This window comes from Panulirus ornatus, chromosome 20, assembly GCF_036320965.1.
Source record: "Panulirus ornatus isolate Po-2019 chromosome 20, ASM3632096v1, whole genome shotgun sequence".
Lineage (NCBI taxonomy): Eukaryota > Metazoa > Arthropoda > Malacostraca > Decapoda > Palinuridae > Panulirus > Panulirus ornatus.
In genome coordinates, this window is record NC_092243.1 from 3,074,859 (window position 1) to 3,086,987 (window position 12,129).

Below are 12,129 nucleotides of genomic sequence, written 5' to 3' on the forward strand. Positions count from 1 at the left end.
GCTATTCTTGTGCATGACTGTTTAGTAATGTGTAATTACTTCAACCTCTTTGTAAAGTATAGGGAGGAAGCACTACACTTGTATGGTCCTATTTCTTGAAATGTCTCCTTCATAAAACTTTTAAAACTTTTGCACCACAATCCACCAATTTATGAAATTCCAATTTGTGACACTGCACACTTGAGACAATTGCAAATGTGTGTACAAGCTTGAATTATGACATGTTGGGGCTAGTACTTGTCAAAAATGTGAATGAATCTTTTTCTTTTTGTATTATCAGTGCTTGAAGTAATCTTTTTCATATAAAATTAAGATATGTCATGGTGATCTAAAGTATTTTTGTTCACATAATGCATTCTTTGATGATGTTCTGACAAATTACTCTGAATTTTCCTGTTAGAGGCCTCAGTCATGGACAAATGTCCACATCTAGGGTGGGTTTAATTGATGATAGAAATTGTAATGAAAGGGAAAAATAAGAGACAAGGGAAAGTATTTACTAATTTTGGAGGTGAAAATTTTGGCTTTTAAGGTATGCTTGGTCATAGTTATTGGGAAACACATGAGAGGGTAGAGAATTCCAAAGCTTCAAGGCATAGGGAAAGAAACAGTTATCGATATGACCCACCCTTAAGTTGCCAATAGCATCTTTCTGAATATTGCTTGGTGTTGCTAGTGGTGGGGGCACAAGCAGCCAGCTCTTGGGAGGAGAAACCAAAGGACTACCTACAGAAGAGGGAAAGTGAGCCAACATTGTGGCATAGGGCAAGCAGGCTAAGTTCTGAAGTTGGCATGGGAGAGTTTATAAGTTGGACCGCTTTCGACTCCACTCTGTCAAGTAGGGGTGCAAAGCTAGAACCTCCCCAGCTGTGAGAGCCATGCTCCATATGAGGACAGATCAAATCATTTTGTAAATGGAGCAGCTGTTCACATGAAAAGAAATTTCAACACCTAAAGAGGACTCCTAGTGTCTTTGAGAAAGACTCAGCTGTTTCTTTGATGTGGGGTTTCCAAGATAGTGGATGCCACAGTAGCATCAAGTATGTTCATTGAATCTAGAAGTGGAATTACAGAACCATCGAAGGAGAGAGGAAAGTTGTGAGGAATTTTTGATGGAGAGGCAGGCAGAAACTGGTTCTTAGTGGCATTAAACTTAATCAGATTTTGTTTGTCCACTTAGAAAACCTGTCCAAGTCTGAGTTTATTGAGAAAGCTGTGTTGAAACAAGGTGCATATTAAATGAGAGAAGAAGGAGTAGGATTGAAGGATGTGGAGTTTTCAGCTTATAAGTGCATTAGGTTGTTTGTGGAAGAAAGAATATCTTTGAGAAAAAGTTTGGGGGACAGGATAGAACCTTGAGAGATACTGCTGTTAATGGAGAAAGGGGGGGAGAGGTGTAGCTTGATCCATTAACTTGTAGAGAAAGGAAGCTAGATATGTTGGAGGAAAGTGAGGGAGAGAAGCCAAAAGAGGGATGCTTATGGATAAGACACTAATGCCACACCCTGTCAAAAGCTCTGGATATATTAAAGGCATCTACATACGATTCCCCAAAATCTCTCAGGGATGATGGATGACCAAACATTATTAAAATAGGAAAAATATGGTACCACATATCTTGAATCTTCTCTGTTATTTACAGTGCTAGAAGTATCTGATCCAGTGATCACCAGACATTAGTATATTATCTGTAGTTTACAATTCCTGAAGTATCTGATTCAGTGATCAGACATTAGTAAAATAGGAAAGAGTATGGAGCACCATCTCTTGATATACATCAAAGAGACGAAGCTAGGACGCCATTTGGTAAACATGCTTATATTATACTTTATTATACTTTGTCGCTGTCTTGCGCATGTCTGTGCGTGTGTATGAGTGGATGGGCCATTCTGTTTCCTGGTGCTACTTTGCTGATGCGCGAAACAGCGATTAAGTATATTAAAATGTAAAATGAATATGTCTTATTTCTCTCAGGAAAATAGTATTAAGTTGAGAGAAAAGAATTTACAACTGAACCAGGAGATACACACTAAACATCAAGAATGCTGCTCCCTCAAGGAAAAGTTTTCTACATTATCAACAGAAAACATGAATCTTACAAGACAGTTAGCTAAAACTTCACAGGAAAAGAGACGACTTTCAAAACAGGTATGTTTATTGCTCATGTTTTTTATTTACTTTTGTATTGTTGATAGAAACAGGGATAATGAGAGCCTCCTGGGTTTTATAGTGTTGTTATTCATTATTACACTTACTCTTTTGGAAAGAAATTGTTTCATTTGATAAAGTTATTGTTAAAAGTTTATGAAGAATTACCTCCCAAACTCAGCTAATTGTTAGGTTTGGGATGTATTCAGGTTAAGAGGGTAGAAATGTGGATCATACTTGTACTTTTCGTGATTTTGTGATCTATTTTTTAGATGGTTTTCTGTAAAAAGATTCATTAGCCATATGCTGTTTTACTTTGATGTGTAGATAATCATCTTACCCTTATCTTATGCACTGATTAAAGTTACCCATTTCATTGGAAAAAGATAATCAAAGTTAATCAAAGTCAGTCATCTATAATTTTGCAAGAAACTTATATGATACATAAAAGCAAATTCCATACTTTGATATAATATGTAATCTTAAACTTTATTTTGTTTCAAATTTCTGCACAACTTGTTTTATTTCAATGAACAAATTGCCTAGCAATGCATTCTATAAATGTATTACCTGACTCCACCTGTCTGTGATTACACCTCAAGTAAAGAGTCACCTCTAGTGAGACTGCATCATCCTCAGTGGGTGATAGGGAGTATGGCCTCCTCAAGGAAATTTTTACTCAAGGGATGCCTGTTGTTACGTTGCTTATGATGAGAGCACAGCCTCAAAGCTGGGGGATCCCATAAAAGGAGATCTGGGATTACCTAATGATACTATAATAATGTTGATAATTTCTGTATCTCTATCTTTGATCCCTTTTCCCTCTGGGAACTCCCATCAAAGAGGTGGCCATGGCAAACGAATCTCCACTTACACCTGTCTTTGCATGCCTCCCTTGCATACACTATTCCATGCATTCTTCTGCCATTTCTTTCCTTCCAGTACTCTTCCACTGTATTTATCCTTGTCACAAGTGGTCTTCCACTCATACCAACCCCTTTAATCATGCTATCACTTACTCTCCTTGTAAAATCCCCATTTTGCCTTCTTTCCATAAGCCCAAACCACCTCAAAGTTTTACAGGTTGCCCACTTTGCCACTCTGTAATTCATTCGTATTGCATTTCTTGTCGTACCAGATATCTCATACACCCATTCATGAAAAAACTGAAGATTGATAATGATGATAGTAATGATAATAATGATACTCTAAACAGTTTTACATATCGAAAATGTAATACCTTCTGTATTTAGTAGTACATTATCCAGCTGTCTTGGATATGCCAGGCCAATTACTCTCCCAGTTTAGTTATATGAATTAGCTATGATGCTTGTAAAAGATTTTGATAATAGATCAAAATACAAGGAAATAGATGGATGAATATAAAGCAACAACAGAACCTGACCCAGTTTAAAGATGTAAATATGAAATCTAAGTGTCTGTTATGTCATAATGAAAGATTCAGTGATTAGGTGACTATGAGCAGAGAAAGTACAAAAAGCAGTGTACTGTATTATGTACAAAGCAGTGGAAAATCCAGAATTTTTCCATAGATTCATCAGGATAATACTGTCTGTTGAAAACAATTTATTTCGTTTGTCATGAAGCATCACCCACCATTTAATTGTTATTCATTCCTTTAGCCATCTATTTTAAGAATTATTTGTGAAAGTTATACTCATATATTAGGGTGGCAAGAATTGGGTAATTCACTTAAACCATTTTTTGTTTGAAATTGAGTTATAGTCAACACTAAAAGCAGCCCATAGAAGTAACTGTTTTTGTTATTTTTATATTCTTGAGGTTTTACAAACACTTATTGATCATCAGGTGAACCTCTTGAGCGATGAAAACAGAAGGTTAAGAGAAAAGCTAAGCCTGATAACCTCACAGGTAAAAGCTTTGCCAGGAGGGGCTAGTTTGGCATTGTGTGCTACAGAACTATCAACACCAAGGACAAAAATTGTTCCCCTTTCTGGTTAGTTATTTGCATAATTTTCTTATAGTTTTTTTGAGTTTCATATATTTAAAGTTTTATTTTGATATATTTATAGATATTAACTTTACATCATTACTCAGTGAGTGAAGTGACACCCAGCATTACAAGGTAAGAGTTATGTATTCTTGGCTATGGATGTAGGGACTTCATGTCGGCAGATATTTTTTTTTCTTAAAGATATCATTCTCTTTGATTATTTTAACTAAAGGTGTAAATGTTCTTGTATCCATTAGGGTTGTTCACTTCTGTATTCTAACTATGGTGCCCTACCACTGAATTACTTATATGTACCCCAGGGTAAGAGAGAGGTGTGGTGATAAGAAGAGTATGATTGATAGAGCTTAAGAGGGTTTGTTGAAATGTTTTGGACATATATAGAGAATGAGTAAGATGTTGACAAACAGAATATAATTGTCATATGTGAAGCAGATAAGAAGGGAGGACTGAATTGGTGATGTAAGAATATTGTGAATATGGTTTTGAGTACTCGGGGCCTGGATGTGGAGGAGGGTGAAAGGCATGTATAGCATATCTGTGGTGAAAGACATGCTGTCAGTGGACTTAACGAGAGCTTATGATTTTGTACATTATATGTAACAGTTATGGATTAGATTTGAGTGAGTGATGGTGTTGTTTCAAGTCACCTTTGGCAAGGCTGTATCATTTTCAGTTGATAAAAGACAGTGAGGTACAGTCTCATCAAGGGAATTCTTATTTCAAAGGAGTCCCTCCTTCTTTATTTCTGATTGTATTGAAGCCTTTTTGCTGCAGGAGCACCTGAGAAAAGGGTTCTGGGGTTATACTGTAATAATGAAATTAGATATATGTACCCCAGGGTAAGAGAGAGGTGTGGTGATAAGAAGAGTATGATTGATAGAGCTTAAGAGGGTTTGTTGAAATGTTTTGGACATATATAGAGAATGAGTAAGATGTTGACAAACAGAATATAATTGTCATATGTGAAGCAGATAAGAAGGGAGGACTGAATTGGTGATGTAAGAATATTGTGAATATGGTTTTGAGTACTCGGGGCCTGGATGTGGAGGAGGGTGAAAGGCATGTATAGCATATCTGTGGTGAAAGACATGCTGTCAGTGGACTTAACGAGAGCTTATGATTTTGTACATTATATGTAACAGTTATGGATTAGATTTGAGTGAGTGATGGTGTTGTTTCAAGTCACCTTTGGCAAGGCTGTATCATTTTCAGTTGATAAAAGACAGTGAGGTACAGTCTCATCAAGGGAATTCTTATTTCAAAGGAGTCCCTCCTTCTTTATTTCTGATTGTATTGAAGCCTTTTTGCTGCAGGAGCACCTGAGAAAAGGGTTCTGGGGTTATACTGTAATAATGAAATTAGATATATGTACCCCAGGGTAAGAGAGAGGTGTGGTGATAAGAAGAGTATGATTGATAGAGCTTAAGAGGGTTTGTTGAAATGTTTTGGACATATATAGAGAATGAGTAAGATGTTGACAAACAGAATATAATTGTCATATGTGAAGCAGATAAGAAGGGAGGACTGAATTGGTGATGTAAGAATATTGTGAATATGGTTTTGAGTACTCGGGGCCTGGATGTGGAGGAGGGTGAAAGGCATGTATAGCATATCTGTGGTGAAAGACATGCTGTCAGTGGACTTAACGAGAGCTTATGATTTTGTACATTATATGTAACAGTTATGGATTAGATTTGAGTGAGTGATGGTGTTGTTTCAAGTCACCTTTGGCAAGGCTGTATCATTTTCAGTTGATAAAAGACAGTGAGGTACAGTCTCATCAAGGGAATTCTTATTTCAAAGGAGTCCCTCCTTCTTTATTTCTGATTGTATTGAAGCCTTTTTGCTGCAGGAGCACCTGAGAAAAGGGTTCTGGGGTTATACTGTAATAATGAAATTAGATATATGTACCCCAGGGTAAGAGAGAGGTGTGGTGATAAGAAGAGTATGATTGATAGAGCTTAAGAGGGTTTGTTGAAATGTTTTGGACATATATAGAGAATGAGTAAGATGTTGACAAACAGAATATAATTGTCATATGTGAAGCAGATAAGAAGGGAGGACTGAATTGGTGATGTAAGAATATTGTGAATATGGTTTTGAGTACTCGGGGCCTGGATGTGGAGGAGGGTGAAAGGCATGTATAGCATATCTGTGGTGAAAGACATGCTGTCAGTGGACTTAACGAGAGCTTATGATTTTGTACATTATATGTAACAGTTATGGATTAGATTTGAGTGAGTGATGGTGTTGTTTCAAGTCACCTTTGGCAAGGCTGTATCATTTTCAGTTGATAAAAGACAGTGAGGTACAGTCTCATCAAGGGAATTCTTATTTCAAAGGAGTCCCTCCTTCTTTATTTCTGATTGTATTGAAGCCTTTTTGCTGCAGGAGCACCTGAGAAAAGGGTTCTGGGGTTATACTGTAATAATGAAATTAGATATATGTACCCCAGGGTAAGAGAGAGGTGTGGTGATAAGAAGAGTATGATTGATAGAGCTTAAGAGGGTTTGTTGAAATGTTTTGGACATATATAGAGAATGAGTAAGATGTTGACAAACAGAATATAATTGTCATATGTGAAGCAGATAAGAAGGGAGGACTGAATTGGTGATGTAAGAATATTGTGAATATGGTTTTGAGTACTCGGGGCCTGGATGTGGAGGAGGGTGAAAGGCATGTATAGCATATCTGTGGTGAAAGACATGCTGTCAGTGGACTTAACGAGAGCTTATGATTTTGTACATTATATGTAACAGTTATGGATTAGATTTGAGTGAGTGATGGTGTTGTTTCAAGTCACCTTTGGCAAGGCTGTATCATTTTCAGTTGATAAAAGACAGTGAGGTACAGTCTCATCAAGGGAATTCTTATTTCAAAGGAGTCCCTCCTTCTTTATTTCTGATTGTATTGAAGCCTTTTTGCTGCAGGAGCACCTGAGAAAAGGGTTCTGGGGTTATACTGTAATAATGAAATTAGATATATGTACCCCAGGGTAAGAGAGAGGTGTGGTGATAAGAAGAGTATGATTGATAGAGCTTAAGAGGGTTTGTTGAAATGTTTTGGACATATATAGAGAATGAGTAAGATGTTGACAAACAGAATATAATTGTCATATGTGAAGCAGATAAGAAGGGAGGACTGAATTGGTGATGTAAGAATATTGTGAATATGGTTTTGAGTACTCGGGGCCTGGATGTGGAGGAGGGTGAAAGGCATGTATAGCATATCTGTGGTGAAAGACATGCTGTCAGTGGACTTAACGAGAGCTTATGATTTTGTACATTATATGTAACAGTTATGGATTAGATTTGAGTGAGTGATGGTGTTGTTTCAAGTCACCTTTGGCAAGGCTGTATCATTTTCAGTTGATAAAAGACAGTGAGGTACAGTCTCATCAAGGGAATTCTTATTTCAAAGGAGTCCCTCCTTCTTTATTTCTGATTGTATTGAAGCCTTTTTGCTGCAGGAGCACCTGAGAAAAGGGTTCTGGGGTTATACTGTAATAATGAAATTAGATATATGTACCCCAGGGTAAGAGAGAGGTGTGGTGATAAGAAGAGTATGATTGATAGAGCTTAAGAGGGTTTGTTGAAATGTTTTGGACATATATAGAGAATGAGTAAGATGTTGACAAACAGAATATAATTGTCATATGTGAAGCAGATAAGAAGGGAGGACTGAATTGGTGATGTAAGAATATTGTGAATATGGTTTTGAGTACTCGGGGCCTGGATGTGGAGGAGGGTGAAAGGCGTGCAAGGAATAGAGTGAATTGGAACAATGTGGTATACCGGGGTCGACGTGCTGTCAATGGATTAAACCAGGGCAAGTCAGGTGCCTGGGGTAGACCATGGAAAGTTTTGTGGGGCCTGGATGTGGAAAGGTAGCTGTGGTTTCGGTGCATTACACATGACAGCTAGAGACTGAGTGTGAATGAATGTGGCCTTTGTTGTCTTTTCCTCGTGCTACCTCACGCACATGCAGGGGGAGAGGGGTGCCATTTCATGTGTGGCAGGGTGGTGGCAGGAATGGATGCAGCATGTATGAATTTGTACGTGTATATATTTATATGTCTGCGTATTTATATGCAGATGTTTGAGGAAAATATGTGGTGTGAGGTGGTTTGATCGAGTAAGTAATGTAAGGGTGAGAGAGATGTGTGGAAATAAAAAGAGTGTGGTTGAGAGAGGAGAAGAGGGTGTTTTGCAATGGTTTGGTCACATGGAGAGAATGAGTGGGGAAAGATTGACCAAGAGGATATATGTGTCAGAGGTGGAGGGAACGAGGAGAAGTGGGAGACCAAATTGGAGGTGGAGAGATGGAGTGAAAAAGATTTTGAGTGATCGGGGCCTGAACATGCAGGAGGGTGAAAGGCGTGCAAGGAATAGAGTGAATTGGAACAATGTGGTATACCGGGGTCGACGTGCTGTCAGTGGATTGAACCAGGGCATGTGAAGCGTCTGGGGTAAACCATGGAAAGTGTGTGGGGCCTGGATGTGGAAAGGGAGCTGTGGTTTCGGTGCATTATTACATGACAGCTAGAGACTGAGTGTGAACGAATGGGGCCTTTGGTGTCTTTCCTAGCGCTACCTCGCACACATGAGGGGGGAGGGGTTGTTATTCCATGTGTGGCGAGGTGGCGATGGGAACAAATAAAGGCAGACAGTATGAATTATGTACATGTGTATATATGTATATGTCTGTGTGTGTATATATATGTGTACATTGAGATGTATAGGTATGTATATTGTGCGTGTGTGGACATGTATGTATATACATGTGTATGTGGGTGGGTTGGGCCATTCTTTCGTCTGTTTCCTTGCACTACCTCGCTAACGCGGGAGACAGCGACAAAGCAAAATAAATAAAATAAATAAATAATATTTATATGTATGTATACGTTGAAATGTATAAGTATGTATATATGCGTCTGTGGGCATTTATGTATATACATGTGTATATGGGTGGGTTGGTCCATTCTTTTGCCTGTTTCCTTGCGCTACCTCACTAACGTGGGAGACAGCAACAAAGTGTAATAAATGATATATAAATGAATATTTAGGAAAGTATTAACAAGTGAGTCAGTTGTTGTTCGCTGATGATACAGCGCTGGTGGCGGATTCATGTGAGAAACTGCAGAAGCTGGTGACGGAGTTTGGTAAAGTGTGTGGAAGAAGAAAGTTAAGAGTAAATGTCAATAAGAGCAAGGTTATTAGGTACAGTAGGGTTGAGGGTCAAGTCAATTGGGAGGTGAGTTTGAATGGTGAGAGGCTGGAGGAAGTGAAGTGTTTTAGATATCTGGGAGTGGATCTGTCAGCGGATGGAACCATGGAAGCGGAAGTGGATCATAGGGTGGGGGAGGGGGCGAAAATTTTGGGAGCCTTGAAAAATGTGTGGAAGTCGAGAACATTATCCCGGAAAGCAAAAATGGGTATGTTTGAAGGAATAGTAGTTCCAACAATGTTGTATGGTTGCGAGGCGTGGGCTGTGGATAGAGTTGTGCGCAGGAGGATGGATGTGCTGGAAATGAGATGTTTGAGGACAATGTGTGGTGTGAGGTGGTTTGATCGAGTAAGTAACGTAAGGGTAAGAGAGATGTGTGGAAATAAAAAGAGCGTGGTTGAGAGAGCAGAAGAGGGTGTTTTGAAATGGTTTGGGCACATGGAGAGAATGAGTGAGGAAAGATTGACCAAGAGGATATATGTGTCGGAGGTGGAGGGAACGAGGAGAAGAGGGAGACCAAATTGGAGGTGGAGAGATGGAGTGAAAAGGATTTTGTGTGATCGGGGCCTGAACATGCAGGAGGGTGAAAGGAGGGCAAGGAATAGAGTGAATTGGAGCGATGTGGTATACAGGGGTTGACGTGCTGTCAGTGGATTGAATCAGGGCGTGTGAAGCGTCTGGGGTAAACCATGGAAAGCTGTGTAGGTATGTATATTTGCGTGTGTGGACGTGTGTATGTACATGTGTATGGGGGGGGTTGGGCCATTTCTTTCGTCTGTTTCCTTGCGCTACCTCGCAAACGCGGGAGACAGCGACAAAGTATAAAAAAAAAAAAAAAAAAAAAAAATTAACAAATAATAATAGATAATAATTAATTAACAAATTCAAATTTTGTTGTTTGTGCCATAGGTAGGACACAAAAAATGTGTGATTTTGAAATCCAACACTTTTAGGATATCTGCCAATGTAGAACATGAGTTTTCAGAATTGGCTGCGCTGGTTACCATGCATTGCTGTAGTCCACGCCACCATTATTGCTGTCTGAACTCATAGCAGAAAAGCTGTCATGCTTTTTTCAGTTAGGCATATGATATTTACTTACATTTGGTCTTGATAATGGTAACCAAAAAGTTTATGAGTAGTGCTATTTGGTCTGGTGTTGTCAAAACGAAGAATGTTGTGCTTACATCTATGCAGAAAGAAATATTATTTGAATTAGATGAGGGTCATTTATAAAAAGGATTTTGGGAAATGTCTAATGATATTTTAGGAGTATGGGAGAGTGGTTGCTGGTAGGTGATGTGCTGTGCAGATGAGAGCTTTGTTGGCAGAAGCTGATAGTAGAGTTTGGTAGTGTGTGTGAAAGAATGTTGAGAGTGAATGTGAACACAAGTAAGGAGATGAGATCCAGCAGAGAGATAAGAAAGGATGGCCTAAGAGTAAGTGTGAATGAGGAGGACCTGTAGGAAGTAGATTGCCTTAGATACCTGGGATTGGACATGGCAGTGGATGGAACCATGGAGATTAAAGTGAGCCAAAGGAAGTTCATTATCACTTTAGGCAAAGATGGGTACTTTCAATGGTGTCATAGTCCCAGTGGTATTGTATAGATGTGAGTCTTGGGCCCTAGAGCTAAGAGAGTGGTTTTAAGCAAAGTAAGACTGAGAGAGCTAACTAGCTAGATATATTGATGGGTAGAGGTTTAGGTATGGAAGTAAAGAATGAATTAGGGGACAGTGAGAGAGCTAACTAGCTAGATATATTGATGGGTAGAGGTTTAGGTATGAAAGTAAATGAAAGAATTAAGGGACAGCAATAGTTCTCCCAACCTTGATCTATGTAGCCAAAACATGGAAATGGAATGAATCACAGAGTTCAGGAATTCAAGCTGTGAAAATGAGTTATTTGAGAGGAGCATGTGTTATAACTAGATGGAATGAAGAAAGAAATGAAAGGGTGTATTAGAGATGTGGTATGGTAGGGAGTGCAAAGGAAATGAATGTGGATTGGTAAGGTGGGTGAAACATAATACTTTGAGGTGGTTTGGGCATGTGAAAAGAATGCAAGATGGGAGTTTACAAGGAGAGTGTATGATAGTACAGTTAAAGGGGGTGGTGTGAGAGGAAGACCACCTGTGACATGGGGAAATAGATTGGAAGAGCACTGGAGGGTGATAAATGGGAGAAGAATGCATGGAATATTGTATGCAAGGGAGGCATGAAAGGACAGAGAAAAATGGAGACTTTGCCATCCCCACCTCTTGAGGGGCGTCCCCAGAAGGGATGGGGATCCAAATATAGATAGGTAGATAGACATATGGAGAGGGTGCATGAAGAGATTGACAGTAAGGAAAAATTTCAGAAGTGGATGGAGCAAGGGGTAAACGGAAAACTGAGGTGGAGATGGGGGGATGGAGCAATAGAGGCTTTGATTAGTGGGGAACTGAATGTTTAGGAGGATGAGAGGCATACATGTGATACAACGAATTGGGGTGTTATGGTTTACAGGGAGTGACATGCTGTCAGTGGACTTAACGAGAGCTTATGATTTTGTACATTATATGTAACAGTTATGGATTAGATTTGAGTGAGTGATGGTGTTGTTTCAAGTCACCTTTGGCAAGGCTGTATCATTTTCAGTTGATAAAAGACAGTGAGGTACAGTCTCATCAAGGGAATTCTTATTTCAAAGGAGTCCCTCCTTCTTTATTTCTGATTGTATTGAAGCCTTTTTGCTGCAGGAGCACCTGAGAAAAGGGT

At 39.1% G+C, this 12,129-nt stretch overlaps 1 protein-coding gene across 1 annotated transcript in view; it reads left to right on the plus strand.

Moving 5' to 3' along the window:
- Nucleotides 1-12,129, plus strand: part of spn-F (Protein spindle-F) — a 40,356-nt gene that overhangs the window by 14,822 nt on the left and 13,405 nt on the right. The window contains exons 5-6 of the mRNA XM_071675359.1: nucleotides 1,975-2,148; nucleotides 3,979-4,126. Of these exons, the coding sequence (XP_071531460.1) occupies nucleotides 1,975-2,148; nucleotides 3,979-4,126 (322 nt within the window). The remainder of the gene's footprint in view (nucleotides 1-1,974; nucleotides 2,149-3,978; nucleotides 4,127-12,129) is intronic.